The 18,780-nt window shown below is 43.1% G+C and overlaps 2 protein-coding genes across 6 annotated transcripts in view; one reads left to right on the forward strand and one right to left on the reverse strand.

Annotated features, from left to right (window-relative positions):
* The window catches only part of MYLK4 (myosin light chain kinase family member 4), a 104,651-nt gene that overhangs the window by 78,164 nt on the left and 7,707 nt on the right, over positions 1-18,780 (reverse strand). The window contains exons 2-3 of one of the 2 annotated variants that reach the window (XM_090039387.1): positions 18,203-18,300; positions 5,588-5,786 (exon numbers count right to left, since the gene is read on the reverse strand). In XM_090039387.1, the coding sequence (XP_089895513.1) occupies positions 5,588-5,731 (144 nt within the window). In that variant the 5' untranslated portion in view covers positions 5,732-5,786; positions 18,203-18,300. The remainder of the gene's footprint in view (positions 1-5,587; positions 5,787-18,202; positions 18,301-18,780) is intronic. The other variant, XM_090039386.1, reaches the window with a different exon arrangement.
* Positions 14,608-18,780, forward strand: part of WRNIP1 (WRN helicase interacting protein 1) — a 32,084-nt gene continuing 27,911 nt past the window's right edge. For 2 of the 4 annotated variants that reach the window (XM_090039389.1, XM_090039390.1), the window contains exon 1: positions 14,611-15,256. In XM_090039389.1, the coding sequence (XP_089895515.1) occupies positions 14,876-15,256 (381 nt within the window). In that variant the 5' untranslated portion in view covers positions 14,611-14,875. Of the gene's footprint in view, positions 15,257-18,780 lie in introns of all 4 variants that reach the window. The other 2 variants (XM_090039391.1, XM_090039388.1) reach the window with 2 other exon arrangements.

The raw sequence follows: 18,780 nt of genomic DNA on the forward strand, positions 1-18,780 counted from the left end.
TGAAAAACTGAAATTTAGGGACATTTCAGAATTTAAATACTATACACCAGAAGTTAGATTTAAGACTAAATAATTCAATTTACAGAAACAGAACTGCAGCTATGGCAGTCTAATCAGCCTGACAATCTATATGCTAAGAAATAATGTGTCTTCTAAAACTAAATTCTTAGGTGTTTTTTCTTATGAAACATTTTCTGATGTAAATTCTTTTTAAAAATTCTGAAAATAAAAAATACATCCTGTCAGCACTGTACTCATTTCCTATCTCTTAATTATAGTATACTTAATATACAGTCCTTGGGTTGTAACAAATAATGTAACACTAACCTACTAATCACCAAATTAGCTTGTGGATCTTTGAGAAGGGGAATATTTTCATTGCTAATAATGGGGAAAGAATAAATGTCAACCCTTGTGGAAATCTAAGTATATGGGTTCTTCTGGGATCTTCTCTGTTCCTGCACTGGTCATGAGACAATAATACTGGATGGCTGACTTACTCAACCAGTAGGTGCCAAATGATAAACCTGAGGTGATCCTGTCTACCTCACCCAGCAGAGGTCAGTCAAGTAAGTGTTTCAATGGAAACTTAGAAGTAGCATCCATGGGGAGATGTAACTTTTTTTTTAGTAATAACATTAGACTGGGAGTTGCTGCAAATTATGGAAGAGATGACTGTGATCCAAAAGAAAAATGCTCTTACATTTCTCTATTTGTCTTTTTCCCCCTGAAAGGCCATATGTATTAAGAGGACAAACATTATGTACACACTCTAACTGGGTTTACAAGCAGCATTTGCCTCCTTAAAAACATCAAAGCTAACATGTGAAATGAATTGACCTTATTTAAAAGCATTTCTACTACCTGCATATTTCCAGTTGCAGAGGTCTTTCTGTTTCTTCCATGGGTAAGCACAGTCCATAAAGCGTGCCATAAGAATGATGCTAAGATGCAAAAACTACCTGCAATCCAGTCAGATTTTCCATTCAAGGGTAGATCCATTTTTTATTTACTTTGGTCTCTTGGTTTACTAAAAGTAATTTTGTAGGTGTTTTCAATGCCCTCCCCAGCTCTGTAAGCAGTACCTAGCTAGAGAAGCATAGATACCCTTGCAAGAAAGAGTGAATGCAGTCCCACAATTTAACACATTCCCTGTACCTATAAGGGAAAAAAAGTGATGGCGTAATGACAAGTGTGAAGCAGGTGCAAGAGCCTACAGAGAAAATGTGCATAGCATAGCTTGAAAGGTAATTTGCTCTGACAACCTAGAGCTTCTCAAATGAGTCAAATCTATTAGCACAATCCCTGGCATTTAACAGTTCATACTGTCAGTCATCTGTTAGCTGCTTTCTTCTTTTAATAAATGAGAAATGAAAAAATATATACAAAAAGCAATATTTGGGGACCAAAGGGAATGAAACATACACTATCCTGGTAGGTTTCTCAGTTATTTGATAGCAGAGGAATGTAGATTCAAACTGCTCCTGGTTTCATTTCAAGTTCTAGAAAGGAGTGTGTTCCAATGGATTTATTAACTGCTTTCCTTCCCAGTCTGCCTTTGTCCCTTCGTTCCACTCTGTCCCAGTCCACCACATATCTGTCCACATGCTGTCCCTCCCCTCATATCTAATACCCTTAACTTCTGCCAAATGTAAAGTCCCTGATCCAAAATACAGAGATGCTAGATTATTTCAAGAAAACAGTTGTAGGAACATTTTAATGTGGGCAAGCAACGCATTTTTCGTTAATACTCCCAGTAATGGCTAGATTGTTTTAGTTGAAATTATCCAAATAAATTAAGTTTAAAGCAGATACTTCAGAGTTTAGCCTAAGCACATACAGCAATAAGCAATTGAAAACAGCTCCCCTTGTAAATAGAGTGCAGAAAACATTTAGTTTTCAACAACAAAATTAAGAGACAAAAGGTATAATACAGAGTTAATAGTTGCAGTCTATTTGTCCAGACTTGAGGTATAATCTGCAGGATTATACTTTCACTGTACAGCAAGTGTAAGAGTATGACTGAAGATATAATGTGAACAGTGAAACATTGTGAATGAGATGCAATATAATTCTCCCTACGATTGTGTATATACAACTGTACAGAGACTGGCAGGAAAAGAGTTTTAAATATCTTTCTAAGGACTGAGTAACAATTTGATTACTGTCAATCCTAAACACTTAAAAATCATGAATCAGTCCCTTTCTCCCCCAAATTGAGATTGACTCAACAGTCACAAGTGTTTCTTTTTATCCCAAGAGTTTCATTTTCTTTTTATTTGACTATTGGGCCTTTAGAGTATATTCATCTTGAATTTTAAGTGTTTTTCCACAATAATGAGAGCATCTTACTCTTTCTTTTTAATATAAGGCAAGGGTGTGCCTATATGTCACACTATGTAGCTGTAGCAACATGCTACATCACTGTAGTGATACACTATGGTGACACTGCAATCATGTGCGTCTATATATGACTAGTAGCTACTTCATTGTAGTGGCATACTCCCCCATTATACATTACCAGCTAACCTGTTGATTAACTCCAAACAGCCCTAAGTGGACACTGTCCTGCCTGCCTTTGTCTTACTGAAGTTGAAGACATACACACAGACACTGCTGAGCATTAGCTAGCATGGGGGTAGTGTGACCGTGACCATGACCAGATGCTGGTTAGGGTCTGTGCTGTGGGAGAGAGGAGGATCCCTGCTTGAGTAGCAAGGGCGACGGGGAGGTGGAGGGGGCAGGAGGAAGGCAGGCAGACACTGCTGTGCCTGCAGTTCCCCACCCCCTGCTCAGCCACCCAGAACAGTGATAGTGCTCTAGCTAGGGAGGTCAGGGTGGGGCCAGCCCTGCTCTCTGAAGCAGACAGTCCAGCCCAGGGCCGAAAGGCACGTTGGCATGCTGGGGGACTCTATCAGGAAGAGGCCTGGGATGCAAGTTCCATAAACTGGTTAAACCCAAATCAGTTATATCTGATACTACATTCAACGAGGTTTATCTTAGACCAGTTTGGGCCATTTCAAACAGGTTTATGTGCACTGAACTTATGTTCTGTTACAGGTTTAAACCAACTTATGACCACTTAAACCAGTTCAGTTGATGTGTAACTTCTGTCCCTAGGCAAAGAGTCCAGAAATCCTGCAACCAATATGTTAACTGGTAACAGCTACAACTCTAAACCATAGCAACAATAACTGGGCTTCGTGACAGCCCTGCAGGCTCTGTGGATGCCAGCATCAAAGAATAACTTTCTTCTCTGGCCTTTAGAGCCAGGTGGTCTGCTGGAGCTTGGAGAGCTTCAAAGCACAATTTAATGGTGCTTAGTATTTATATGATGCTGATCTTGCTTCACATTCCTGAAAAAATCTATTATGCACTGTGTGTGCCTTTATTAATTTAGTAAAGTGTCTAGCTGATTTGGCAATAGCATGCTAAATATCAGTTAAACCTACTAATAAATTGTAAATATATATTTTGCAACAGAATCATAGAATTGAAGTTAATATGTTGTTGACATTAAAGAAACTACTTCCATGTTATCTTAATCTCTCTTGTTTTTAGTGTTGTCTTTTTGGACCTTTGGGATCAATTTGAACATGTGGGTCACAGCTCTACTTACTGTTAAAATTTGTTCCCTAGCCTTGCAAGGGGTACAGACTGAGTGGAACGTTGGTCCCACTTCAACTGACTTCAGTGGGATATGACTTCATCATGTAACTGGAGCAGTCTGAAGACAATCAAATGAAGAAGGGATGAAGTTGACTGTGAATAGCCAAAATGACCAATATGTCATTTCAGGGAGAGGACACATGTCATTCCACTACTTTTAAAATTCCTGAAATCTCTCATGGTATAAATAATTACCAAGTTGCAGGAGGTTTTCAGATATAGAAATAATTTCTATGGAAATTCTGTCTTGCAGCTTTAACTGAAGACTACATGACCTTTGTGTTAACAGCTGAAATTAAACCCACAGTTAGATATATACTTGCAAACAATACTAATGAAGGACAGCATAAAGTGCGAGGTATAAAAAATGATCACAAAATGTACTCCTTTTATAAAAAAAAATTCTTAGGCTATCTGTCTTTTATTCTGTGGCCCCCATTTTGCACAAAATATGATTACCATGATACAGTAGCTGGTAGTTCTTTAAACATTTTTCTTTAAAAAAAATTTAAAAAAGGACATGTTATCAACATTGGGTGGGAGAGAAAAGTAAGACCTGCTTTGCCATGGCCCTTTTTTGCACTTGGTTACTAATTACTTTTTTCCAGGGGAAGAATCTCAAACTGTCAATCAAATGTGGAAAAGAGCACCATCTAGAGGAATGCAATACCACAGCTTCTGGCAAGTATTTGCTGCCTCTAAATTGTTTAAAAACACAGCTGAGTTTGCAGCATGATTATTTGTTTTCCACAGTTCCATTTTTACTCAGTTTCAGAATCTGATTTGAGAATATATTATACTTAAGAGATACCGTTTGTGTTTATTTTAGAAAAATAATTTGTCTAGAAAAACAGCTGTTTCCATTGTGACCAAAAGTGTATTTTCTCCTGCAATTATGTTCAGTACATCTCTGAGCACATTTATATTTCAAGTGAATACACATGCATTTACAATGTTTGCATATTTTCCCCATAATTTTTCTGAGTGTCTATATAAAAGTTTTTCTCTCTGGGCTTGATACTGCTCTTCAATTGACTTAAAGGGCATTGTCACTTATAAATGGAGTAGGACACCACCCACTGAAATTAAATCAATGTACTCTCTTTCTATCTCTCTCACCCCAATAAATAGTTCTATTTCCTGCAACAGATTTAATGTCTCCACCCCTAAGAGTTTACAAAAATTGGGGAGGTTTCACAGGTTATCAGATAAAAAAAGAAAAGCTTTCATATTCATATCTATCTTCTTTTTTCCCCCTCTGCCTATATACCAGGTAGTCAGTGAGGCCTCAGGTCAGCAAAACACATGGGCTTGTTTTGTTGGATCAGGATCTTAGAATTTTGCAACGGATCTTGGATCTGTAAATTAGTTTGGGATCAGTATCTGGAAAAACATCATCCGTGTTTGGAAATCAGCTTGGGAAAGATAAACTTCATTAGCTTTTATCATTGGAGAGAGTTATTTTGGCTAGCACACAAAGTTAGAGTGGGTATATATAAACTATTTCTGCAGTTTATTCCATATAGCATTTGTTTTCTGCCTGTTGGCCTACACTCAGCTGCACCAACCCCAAAGCCCTTTCTACATATGTTTCTGCAACATTTCTAACCAAACCCTGATTTTTTAAATATATTAAAAGGATAAAGCAGAAACCAATTCGATGATTTATAGAGATTTCTTGGTAACGAATCGGATACCATCTTGCAACCACTCTAGACTGCTAATGTCAGACAGCTGAGATCTATCCTTGGCAAAGAGCTTTGTATTATGCAATGTGGAAGATTCAGGTTAGATTCTTTGTTTGATACTCATACCATTAGCTAGGACAAGGTTATTTAACACAGAGGGTGGCCACACAGCTAAATAAAGCAAATGCCAGGGTCTGATTCACTGACTTTTTCTTCCCCAAAAGTCTTACCTTCTCCACTTTTTTCAAGCACTCAAAAAAGGCCATCTTTCCCAGTCTGCTACCACTGTATTGTATGTTGATTTCTTCCAGCCTGTTACACTTAATCACCTTCGTATCAAAACCATTTAGGTCTGTAGACTGTTTTCTCTCCATCTTAGTTTCATAAATCAATGAGCATTCGTGATCTTTTGTGTCTCCCTTTTCTTGTCTGTAATGAGACAAAATGTTACACATTAATGTCATTTGTTCATTTATCTTAGGAAAAATGTCAACTTTGCCATATAAACTTTAAATATTTTTCCTCTTAAAATTGTGGATGTGGTTATTTCTTATCAAAATGAAGAATTAATAGCAATAGATATTAAGAGGGAAATGTTCTAGGTTCAGAATGTCAGGTAATTTAAATGGGTTACAATATACTGAATTTTATTTCAATTATACATTATGGTCATTTAGTTTCATGTTGAGAACCATGGCTTCAAAAAAGAAAATATATGTATATATATTAGTGTATTATATATTAGTGACACTGGCCTGCCTTACGTACCATTACCAATTTTAAGACTTCATGCTTTCTTTGTCTGTCTCTACTATGAGTTCAGCAAGAGATCCACAAGAACCTACCATGCTGTTACTTAAGTAAATGAGAGTTTGGGGCATTAAAGGAGGTAGATGAGACTGAAACACTACCTAGGCTTTCCCAGTGTTAGTCCTATTGGCACACTGCTGACTCACATCCATCTTATTGTCCACTATGAACCCCAGGTACTTTTCTGCAGAGCTAATGCTTAGCCAGTCAGTCCCCAGCCTGTAGTGGTACATGGTATTGTTCTGTCCTAAATGCAGGAATTTGCACTTGTTGTTGAACCACATAAGATTTCTTTTGGCCCAATCCTCCAATTTGTCTAGGTCACAAATTAAGATGTTCTGCAATTACTATATTAATGACAATATTAGAATAGCTGTGTGGACTATTTATTATCTATTCCAGGAAAAAATGTGATTTGATTCCAAAAACATGTCTTTTTTTTTAAAGCTCATTAATTTGGAATTAATCTGGAATAAAAGTCAGAATGGCATCCTCACAGGTTATTCCAGTCAGTTTTCAACCCAATCCATTTTCCAAAGTGACTTAAGTTCTCTGCAAAATTTTATCCCTAGGTAAGGCTCCATAACAATGCGTTACATATTGACAAATTGTCCCCTGGTTCAACAGATAGTGAAGGGGGAGGGGAAAAACCTATTGTAAAATTTCAGTGATAAAGGGACATTCTTAACTTGTTAACCTGAATCTGAAGGGTTTTCATGATTTTTTTGTAAACCTTACACTACCGTTTTTGGAAGCCTAAATACAAAAGCAGTGGATTAGTGCATGAGCCCTTGACAGGTGTAAATGACCAGTCCTGTAATACTAATGACTATTTGCATTTTATTCATAGTTACCCAACCTCCTTCCAATCAGCAACATCCACTCTTTGACTACAACATAGCCCTCAGGAGGGGAAAAGTTGTTATTAGAGCCCCTTTCCTGTGCAAAATTCCACTGAGCAGGCTTTCTACCTTTGCTGTATCTACTAACTACTTCAGTTAGCATAACCCAGACTTTGTAGATCTTCTGATTACCATGTTTGTGGTGAGGCATATTCTAAAGTCATTAAACCAAACTACTGGTGGTACCCAAGTAAAAATCACGCCTGGGGTTCAGTGATTACTTAGAGGCTGTGAAACATTATTGAACTATGTGGCTGCAAAGATGGCTTCCAGCTGTGTGAGAGTTCCTTCGTGACCATGGAAAACTTGAATAGTTTTTCCATAGTTCCTTAATGAACACACAGTTCCCTGGGGTTGTGAACAGCAAATGCACCAGTCTGCCTACTAAGAACTACAAGCCTTAAAGAAAGTGCCTGTTGTTCTCCAGCTGGCTGATGTTCACAGTCAACTGGGGGAAAAAGACTGAAGGGGGTGGCAAGCCCAAAGACCTTATTGTAATTAGCTGGGTTTCAGAAGGCAGTTAAGGAGAAAGTAAGAAGTCATTGACCAAATGTGTTAGTCTACTCCTACTTCAGCACTTCCTTGGAAGTGTCACTCCTAGCTGTTTGTAGACCTGCTCACAGTTGGTTGACTGATTTGCATTATGGTCCAAATTAAATTTCAATTCAGATTAAGGGTTAATAGATGATCAAGGGGAATTGCCCCAACCAGTAGCCCATGTGCTTGAGCAGGGCTGGGGGCTTAGTCAGGATATTGATACTTAGAATACTTACTTAGGGTGAGATGTTGGCACATATGACTTTGTAAAGCTGTTACTTTGTGCCTGATAGCTTCTGTTGAGTTCCTAAGGACTGTTTTTTACTAAAAGCAACACTCGATACACATGCTCCTTAACACAGTTTAAACTGCCTAATTTGGACTGCCCTAGTAGTATGCATTAACTTCAATCCTTATTCAATGAGGATTAGTTAATTTAGATTGTAGCCAATTTTAATTCAGACTACAAGTGACTACGTGTATATGGTGATGGCTGTAGTCTGGATTAAACCTATAAAAACATAACATCTATAAACAGCCATAGTAAATAGGCAGAGTCTTTGAGGGAGTAAGTGACTGCCCGATTTGACTGCAAAGAGCATTCTACAGTAGTGGTAAAGCTACTATGTCTTTGGCACCGTGAAAAAGTGGAAACCTCTAGTCCTTTGACTTATTTTTTTCAGAAATCAGTGCCTACTAGTGGGCCTACAGCTAGCTCTTTCCACAGAAGGAGACTATTTCTTTTGCTTGTATCTTCTAACTCTCTATGCCAAGGGTTGTTAACCTTTTCAGATTCAGGGAGTCCCTTAGAAAGTGCCAGCTCTTACCTTTCATTTGTTTTTTGAATATGGAAAAATAACGGGGCAATTCTTCTGTTGCAAAAAGTCAAAAAGACCACAATAGGTTGACAAGCTTCCAGCAGACACCATATTGACTACTATGGATGTCTGTACATCCCTATGAGGATGGATTACAAACAAAAAAGAACATTAACAAGGATGCTGCTCTGTTTCCATTGCACTTTCCTGCTCTGTCCTCATGCAGAGCTATTTCAAATCTGAGGACTCCCTATACAAATGAATAGCACTGTCATGGGGACATGTATGCTCCTTTCCCACCTACCCCCAAAATATGGCAATATATTTATGACAGACCTTGAAGTTTGTTTTCTCTGCAGCTGTCCCCTTATCCCCTTGATATAACTAAGGTACATTGATGACATCTTGATTGTATGGACACACAGGAAGGAATCTAGGGAAATTTCACCGGGACTTCAACAATGTCCTCCCCTGCATCAAACTACCTCTGAGTAATCCACCCAGAAAATTAATTTCGTAGACATGACAATGAAGGTCTGCAATGACTACATTGCCACAACATTGTATTGGAAACCCTCTGACCACCACCACTACCTACATGCCGCCAGCTTTCATCCTAAACTCACCACTAGATCCATCATCTACAACCAAGCTCTATGTTACAATTGTATCTGCTCTGGTCTGACTGCCTGGGATGCAAGCACCAATTTCTACTATTACAATGCAATCCTCAAACTGTCGTCACTCAAAACAACAAAGCCAGACTCAGACCTCACTCTCACCTGCTACAATACCAACACCAGCACAATGACAACAGAATCTCTCCAGTTGTAACATACATCTCCATGCTTGAACACTTTGGATACATCAGTTATGACTTCCAGCCCCTAAAGGCACAAATATTTTCTACTGGATGGAGCCATCATGCCTGGTTGTGTGGAGCAAAGCTGTCGTTTGGTCTACACAATGATGATGCATGCATAATAGAGGTAAAAGTATGTTTAGAGATGGACAGGAATATACCAGAAGTTGGCAGCTTATTGCTTGCAAAGAGATTGGCTTTAGCCCATGAATTTCTGATGCAACCCCCATTTTACTAAGGGCATGGCTCCCTGTCTTGTGCAGAGGGAAGGCTGCTCTTTCCTCCCTGCCTCAGCTTACTGTGGTTGCTGATATTGTGGGTTGAAATTGGTGCTTGCCACATTTTTTTGTTGGTGGTTACATTAAGATAGGGCGAAAGAAGCGCTTCTCACAGAGCAGGGCACTATTAATTCATAAACTTTAATTTAAGGTCTGCCCAGAACTTCATCTGTGACTTAACGGTGGGAGTCTATTATAGACCTCCCAACCAGGGAGAAGAGCTCGACCTGGAATTCTTAGGTCAGCTTACAGAGGCAGTGAGGGCTAAGGATGTGGTCATCATGGGGGACCTGAACTTCCCAGACATCTGCTGGGAGGAGCAGTCAGCCAAGTCTGATCGCTCACGTCGGTTCTTAGCCAGACTGCAGGACCTCCATCTAACCCAGGAGGTGCACAGTCCCACCAGGGGAGACGCCTTGTTGGACCTAGTGCTGGCCACGGGTGATGACCTGGTGAGGGGGCTGCGGGTGATGGGCCACCTGGGAGACAGTGATCATCGCTTGCTGGAATTCACCATCCAGCGTAAGGTGGCAAAGGGCTGCAGCAAGGCAACAGCCCTAGACTTTAGGAGGGCTGACTTCAACAAGCTAAGGAGGATAGTTGGGGAAGCGCTGAGGACCCAGAGGGGAAGGGAATCAGATGTCGAAGGTGAGTGGTTGCTCCTTAAGGAGACGATCCTCCATGCCCAAAGGGAGGTAATCCCAACAAGGGTCAAAGGGAGCAGGAGGGCACATAAACCCCCATGGCTCACTAAGAGCATCCGGGAATGTCTCCTTGCTAAAAGGGAGGCATATACCCAATGGAGAGATGGGGTCATCGCCAAGAAGGACTATGTTATAGTCGCCCGAGGATGTAGGGGGGCAGTCAGGAGGGCCAAGGCAGAGTTGGAGATAGGACTAGCTTCCCGGATTAAGGACAATAAGAAGTCCTTCTTCAAATACATAGGGGGTAAAAAGAGGGTCCCGGGTAATGTGGGGCCCCTGCAGGACACGATGGGCAACTTAGTCATCACGCCAGATGACAAAGCTAACATATTTAACGATTTCTTTGCCTCTGTCTTCCTAAGTAGGGACCAGTTCAGCCACCTCCCTGCTGGGCCCCCCTCGGGCCCCGAGAGAGACACGCCTGGGCCAAGGGTTAGCGAGGAGTTAGTTAGGGTACTTCTGGAGAAGCTGGACGTGTTCAAGTCCGCTGGTCCGGACGATCTTCACCCTAGGGTTCTACAGGAACTGGCTGAGGTCATTGCGGGACCCCTGGCACGGCTCTATGAGCACTCGTGGTGCTCTGGCGAGGTGCCGGAGGACTGGAAGAGGGCCAATGTGGTCCCTATCTTCAAAAAGGGAAAAAAAGAGGACCCGGGAAATTACAGGCCAGTTAGTCTGACCTCAATCCCGGGTAAGCTCTTTGAAAAAATTATCCTGGCACACATCCAGGAGGGCCTTGCGGGGGAATGCATGCTCAGGGGCAACCAACATGGGTTCAGCAGTGGCAGGTCTTGTCAGACCAACCTGGTGGCCTTTTACGATCAGGTCACCAAATCATTAGACGCAGGGGTTGCTGTGGATGTAGTCTTTTTGGACTTCCGGAAGGCTTTCGACACTGTCTCTCACCCTGTCCTCATCAAAAAGCTGAGTGACTGTGGTGTCGATGCCCACACGGTCAAATGGGTCGCCAACTGGTTGGAGGGCCGCACCCAGAGGGTGGTAGTGGATGGGTTCTTCTCGACCTGGAAGGATGTGGGCAGTGGGGTTCCGCAGGGCTCGGTCCTCGGGCCTGCACTGTTCAACATCTTCATCAGTGACTTGGATGAGGGGGTAGAAAGCACCCTGTTCAAGTTTGCTGATGACACTAAGATGTGGGGGGATGTGGGTGCACTAGAAGGGTGCAATAGGCTACAAGCTGACCTTGACAGGTTGCAACGGTGGGCGGATGAGAATAGGATGGGGTTTAACACTGATAAGTGCAAGGTGTTGCACATGGGGAGGAAGAACCGGCACCACACTTACAGGTTGGGGAACTCTCCTCTTGCCAGCACGGAGGCGGAAAAGGATCTTGGAGTCGTCATTGACTCCACGATGAACATGGGCCGGCAGTGTGGGGAGGCAGTCAAGAAGGCCAATCGTACCCTATCATGCATCCACAGATGCATCTCGAGCAGGTCCAGGGAGGTGATCCTCCCCCTCTATGCGGCACTGGTCAGGCCGCAGCTGGAGTACTGCGTCCAGTTCTGGGCGCCACACTTCAAGAGGGACGTGGACAATATGGAAAGAGTTCAGAGGAGGGCCACTCGTATGATCAGGGGTCAGCAGGGCAGGCCTTATGAGGATAGGCTACGGGACCTGAACCTGTTTAGCCTCCACAAGAGAAGGCTAAGGGGGGACCTTGTGGCCTGCTACAAACTGGTCAGGGGGGATCAGCAGGTATTGGGGGAGTCCCTGTTCCCCCGTGCACTGCCAGGAGTGACCAGGAATAACGGTCACAAACTGGCGGAGGGTAAGTTTAGATTAGATATTAGGAGGCGCTACTTCACAGTCAGGGTGGCTAGGGCCTGGAACCAGCTTCCAGGGGAAGTGGTGCAGGCTCCTAGCCTGGGGATTTTTAAAAGGAAGTTAGATGAGCACCTTGCCGGGGTCATCTGACCCCGGTGCTCTTTCCTGCTAAGGCAGGGGGTCGGACTAGATGATCTACCTAGGTCCCTTCCGACTCTAGCTACTATGAAACTATGAAACTACTATGAAACTATGAAACTTGTGGTTTTCCACATACGAGCCAGCCACTGACAAGACTTAAGTAAGGAGCTGGATACTATTACATGGTAGCTAGACTTGTTTACATCTGAGTACCCTGGTATAGTTTATCCTGACATTAGATTGACTTGGAAATTTACAACCTAGGAACAGTATGTAATAACAGATAATTAAAATTAAATATATAATTAAAGGAGGGAAATAAGATGTAACCTGGAAGGAAGTATTAATTAGTCAACTTCAGCTGCTAAATTGCAATGCTAATTGAATATTTATGCTTCCCTAAAAAATAAAACCCAAGCTATGTTCTGTGCAGTGTAGGCTATCGGGAACACAGACTTTATCTAGGAACACAAAATTCTTATTTTGCTTAAGCCCAGTGTCAAACTGGAGCAATGCTGTGGTGTTTCACCTCACAATTTGCCTGAAAGTCTCAGGTTCTATTTAATTTTTTAAAAAGGTTCTTACATTTACCCTTAAAACTTGCACTTTTGAGTGGTGATAGTGCATGTCTTAAGGATAAGGATATTTAATGTAATTCAAGTTTTTTTTACTGATTGAAGTTGAACAAGGAGTGTGCTCTCAAGTTGCAGCAAGCAAAATTTAGGTTAGCTATTATAAAAAACTCTCCCACCAGGAGGGAAGTAAAGCTCAGGGACAGGCTACCCCAAGAGGTTGTGGACTCTCCATCCTTGGAGGTTTTAAAGACCCAGGCAGACAAAGCCTTGGCTGGGATGATCTAGTTGGGGATGGTCCTGGTTTGAGCAGGGGGTTGGACTAGATGATCTCCTGAGGTGCCTTCCAACTCTAATCATTTCTATGATTTGAAACATGGAAGATAGCAACATTAATTGAAAGACCAACGGCAACAGCTAGTAGTTACAACTGGTAAGTGCGTAACACCCATAAGAAAGGAAATAGTGAAGAGAAAAAGGAAAGGAGATCAATGATGTCCTGTACTTATCCTACAAAATTATATGCATATAAGTTGGAGCCTGGTCAGCCCTATATCGCGGAGCGCAGAGTGGAGCTGGAGATCTCACTGGCAGGACTGTAGACTGAAGGAACATAACTCAGACTTGGGGGGCAGCTGCAGGCTGCTGTTTGAGCACTCCAGGGACTAAAGATTTGTTTGGAGGCCCCTCCAGAGGTGTGAGAGGGAAATTAAGGTAAAAGGTTTCTTTACCTTTTTACCTGTTTCCTTCCTTTGACCTGTCGGCTTGTGACCCTAACCCCTATGATTTTCTGTGTGGAAGTGGGAACTTCCCCCTTGTTCTTGTGTCAGTTCCTCGGGCTGCAGGGTTGGCACAACTGGATGTGGATTCTTTCCCCACATGGTGGTGTTGCTGGGGCTTTAGTCATGACAGAGAGAGCAAACTCCTATCACTCATGAGGGAGAGAGAATACACCAGTGGTTTTCAACCTTTTTGAGACTCAAGGCACCCCCTGCTAAATGCTGCCCCTTTGTTTTTCCCTCTTTTCCATACAGAAAAATAGGTCAGCTTTTTTTTTCTGTTGAAAAAACAACAGACCGCCGCTGGGCATTTCTATTTGAGATCCCTCCTGGGTTTATTCTGTGAATTGTGCTGGGACCCCTGAGAGGCAGTGTTGCCAGGTGTGCCCCCCAAGAGACTCTCAGGCCACCCTGGTGGAGAATCACTGGAACCCACCGTGACATTTGGGCGCCCAGCTTCTCCCTGGGAGGCAGTGTTGCCAGGTATATGGTAATTCTTGCATTTGTTCAATAACTTTAACCCTCATACAATGTACGATCAGCAACAGTAAAAGTGTTCAAAACATACAGCATTTTTGGAGGCAGCTAATTGATGCAGCGCACCAAAACCCAAGTCACTTTTGGGGAATCTTAACTGACTTTTGAGTTTGCTGTCAGCACTTTCGCATGATTGTTTGCCTCAAAATGACAAGATCTTTCAACTTTGATGACCCACTTCTCACTCACTCAGTGGCGACTTATAAGGCGCAATCTAAAGTACGAAAGATGACTTGTATGTGTATTTTTTCAGTGTGCAATACCTTTTCAGAAAATACGATTATTTTGAGCTTCCAATACGAGTTACGTAAGGCTCTTGGGCAATACCTTTTATTACATCAACAAAACAGTAGCAAAAACCATTCCTTTCTTTGGAAGCTTTTGGGAGCACACACCCTTCTTCAGGCTGAGGAGAAATCAAAGCTTGTAAAAGTCCTCCTCGATAGAAAAGAAACTCCATCTTGCGCAGGGGCGGTACCCAGGGTAATAAACGTCCACCCCTTATCTCAGCGCCCTTTTGTGCAGAGCGAGGTGCAGATTTGGTGGTCTTCTCACCTGAGGTGCCCCATGCCAGAAGCAGACAGACAGGTGAAACCCTGTGAAAGGAAGTGAACGAGCGAGCGAAACCACGGGCCGGGTCGGGCCGGCTCTCTGCAGGCCCGTGGGGGCGGGACGCAGAAGACTACATCTCCCAGCTCTCCGCCGGCCCCGGGGCAGGCCCCTCTCGCTTCCTGCCCGCGCAAATCCTCTCACCGCTGCGGCCGGGGCCTGTGCGGGAGCTCGGGATAGGGGCATGGCCGGGGCCGGGGCCGGGGCCGGGGCCGGGGCGGAGGCGCAGGTGCAGTGCCCCGTGTGCGCGCTGGAGCTACCCGCCTCGCACATCAACGCGCACCTGGACGGCTGCCTGCAGGGCGCGGGGCCGGAGCCCTCCTGCAAGAAGCCGCGCCTGGCAGGGGCCGGTCCGACCGGGAGCCCCGGCCCCGCGGCGCTGAGCGGGGACAGCCTGGCGCAGAAGCTGGAGGGGAAGCCGCTGGCCGACAAGCTGCGGCCCGGCAGCCTGGGCGAGTACGTGGGGCAGGACCAGGTGGTGGGCAAGGACACGCTGCTGCGCTCCCTGCTGGAGAGCCGCGAGGTGCCGTCCCTCATCCTCTGGGGGCCGCCCGGCTGCGGCAAGGTGAGTGCCGACCCGGCCCTTCTCCTCTCCGCCTATGGATGGATGTGTGTGTATGTGGAGGGGAGCTGGGTGTAGCCGCGTTGGGCTTAGGAGATGTGTAGGCAAGGGTCTTTGGGTAGATGCGATCTCTGATACAGACAGTCCTCGGACTTGCCACATAATTGGTTGAAAACGGAAAACAGCGTCGAAACGTATCTGGTCTTAAGTCGAAACATTTTAACTCAGAGACTCCATCCACCTCCTAAGTCGAAATGTTGCAACGTGTCTTAAGTCGAAACATAACTCGGAACCAATTTTCTCCTAAGAAACAGTGTTATAAATGGGGAATTGGTTCCTGAACCAAGACCGATACCCTATTTTCACTGAAAAAAAAAAATCCAAGATTTTTGTACTTGATCAATTATAGCTGCTTTAATGTATTTATATTGTAAATAGCAATCATACTGATTTGGAAGGATTTCTTTGAGGTGACATTGCTGGACTTTTTGAAGGGTTCTTGGCTGGAGTCTTCTCAGGAGACTTGGCTGCAGGTTCTTCTGGAGTCTTGTCTGCTTTCTTAAAGAAAGTGTCCGAGGAAGTTTGGACAGATGTTCTCCAGGGAGATGGACAACACAGTGAACTTGTTTGCTGGTACGTGGTAAAGTCAAAACTGATGTCATAGTGTTGAAACTGGGCCCAGGTCAACTGCCCCCAGTTCTGCTCGGAGGGCTTGCTGGGTGCCAACCCTGGGGGCCCTGTGTACCTGCCAGGACCCTTTAAGGTAGCCCTGGCCTTCCCTGCCCTCAGGGAAGTCACCGGGGTGAAGCTGGATTTATGTCCGGGCTTCTGGAATTGTCGCCCAGCTTGGCCCCTTCTGGACCTCCAGGTTGACATGGCCTCGTGGAGGGCTGCCCATGCCCCTGCCGCCCCAGCCCAGGTCAGCTGCCGCCCGGTTCCTCTCGGAGGGATCACTGGGCGCCAACCCTGGCCCTGTGTGCCTGCCAGGACCCTTTGGGATAAACGTTGTAAATGTGAAATGTTGTAACTCAAAACGTTGTAAGTCGAGGACTGCTTGCATTTAATTGGTCTAATAAAAGAGATCGCATCTACCCAACGAACCTTGCCTGCCTATGTATGTAGGTACACACACTTGCACCTTATAAACCCACTCGGTGTGTGTGTGTACATCCCTTATATACTGCTAAGGCAGTAGTAGTCAACCTTTTGCACCTTACGTCCCACCAACCATTTTGTCAAAAAACCCTGGTCCCACCATGATAAGACCAAACCCCCCCAAAATTGTACTGTTTGTGATATCTGTTGATTCATCTATCTGAGATACAAACAACTGATTCTTTTCAATCAGGCAATGAGTTGAAGTCCCACCTACGTGACTGAGTCTCACCAGTGGTACTTGTCCCACTGGTTGAGAAACACTGAACTTAGACATATGTGTGTGTAGACACAAACCCATACACACACGTGTGTGCATGCACACATGCAGATTTATCACCTTATAGATCAACTAAGGTATATGTGCATGTACGTATGTACAAACACAGATTTGTACCTTATAGACCAACTAAGGTACATACATGCATGTAAACATACATACACGTGCTCACACACCCATACATGCCCACTCACGTTTGCACCATATGGATCACCTAAGGGGGGGGGTGTGCGCGCATACATACACACGTCTGCACCTTACAGAATAACTAGGGTATGTGTGTCTATGTATACACACACATTTATATCACCAGTGTGTGTGTATAGTACTTTGGTGTGCATGTATAGTACTTTTGTGGGCTAAATCTCACTGTCCGATGCTGTGAAAAGATGTGCAGGAAGCCGTGTATAAGAACGGGGGAGAGATTGCTGTTCCTCTGTTTAAGCAAGTGTTGTATTACTAGGAGGTGAGAGTTCTGCTGTCTCCTTGGGCTCAGTCCACCAGATCAAATCCTGAATCACCTAGCGATGTCAACAGACTAAAGAAATCACAACGTTTTCATTTTTGAATTTCAAATGCAAATGCAGTATGTGGAAACTCAAATGCTGTACTGAAGTTTTCAAATTCTTTTTGTGGGGTTAAAAAAATAAAAACTTCTGTCTAAACTATCCAGTCCTTTAGTTCCTTAGTCTTGTTTCCATCCAGTGATTTTTTTTTTTCCTGTTTTTTTTCCTTTTGACTAATTTTGTCCATCATCTCAGTTTTGTTTTCCTCAGGGAGAAATGTTAGCAGATACTATATCTAATTCAGTTTCAAGTCTTAATTCTAAGCTCCATATGCCAGATAAAATAGTCATAAGTGAAAGTTTAGGTGTTGAAATAGGAATAGAATTAGACACCTTCTATATTCAGAAGTGATATGTAAGGTGGTGTAAATTAGACTCCCTTATTTACATTCACTCCATCCATGTCTGACGCAATCTAGTTGTTGCTACCCAATTTAGGCTGCCTTCCAGTTATAGAAACATCCAGAAAAATCTTCTAGAAGTCACTTAACCATTATGAAAGTATCAATTAAGACGTTTTCAGAGGATCCCTATCTTGATTACAGGAATAGTAAACTGAGTAAAAGCAGTTTTGCCCAGTACCAGACAAACCAAGCTAAATTTATCTCTGACTGAATTCGTACGTTTAAGGGAGCAATGAGGCCAAAAAGTACCTTTGTGATGGATTTTTTTCCTTTCAAGTTTCACTAATGCTGAAAAATCTTCATAAACCAATATATTCTTTAAACACCGCATCTTTTAAAATCATGTTTTCTCTGTTGGGCTTGTTTAGATCAGTGGTTCTCAACCTTTTGCACCCTATCTCCCACCAGCCATTTTGTCAAAGAAACCCTGGTCCCACCATGATAAAAACAAAACCCCACTTTTCCAAGAAGTGTATTTTTGCATTTACATGCATTGTAGTGTGATATTAATCATTAATGGAAATTTTCAAATGAGGAATTCTCACCTACACGACCTTCGTGTCCCACTGGTTGAGAAACACTGGTTTAGATCACAGACATAAGCCTGTCTGTTTCTTCATCTGCTTTATCTCCTGATTTTCTTCTATGAAGACAGAAAGATATTGATGGTCTTTCTTTGATTCCTTATTTTTGGTTATAATTTATGCAAAATTTATAGCACATATACTATGCATGTATGCTATGTAAGTGTCATAAGAAGCTGAGTAGACAGGGCATGCTTAGAGAGACTGTCTCAAAGGAATGGTTGTCCACTGCCAGTATGTTTCCCTTGACTCTGCAAATTAAAAAAAAAAATAAAAAGGCCTTTCAAATGTAAGCAGTGGTCCAGCTGCTTAAATCCCTAGTTTGCAATATGAGAAAGCTATGCTATGCTTTATGATACTTTAATGTGGGGATTTAGATTTTTGCTTGTCTGCCACAGGACAGCCAATTTTAGTAGAGACATCTACAGCAGTAATTTAAGCACAGAGGGTGCAGCTACACATGCACTTTACTCCTGAGTTGACTAATTAGCTCTGCAATAAAGCATCATTGTCTACACATGTGGCAATATTAGGGTGCA

Source organism: Crocodylus siamensis, chromosome 3 (genome assembly GCF_052110815.1).
Source record: "Crocodylus siamensis isolate JL-2025a chromosome 3, ASM5211081v1, whole genome shotgun sequence".
NCBI classification, from domain to species: Eukaryota; Metazoa; Chordata; order Crocodylia; family Crocodylidae; genus Crocodylus; species Crocodylus siamensis.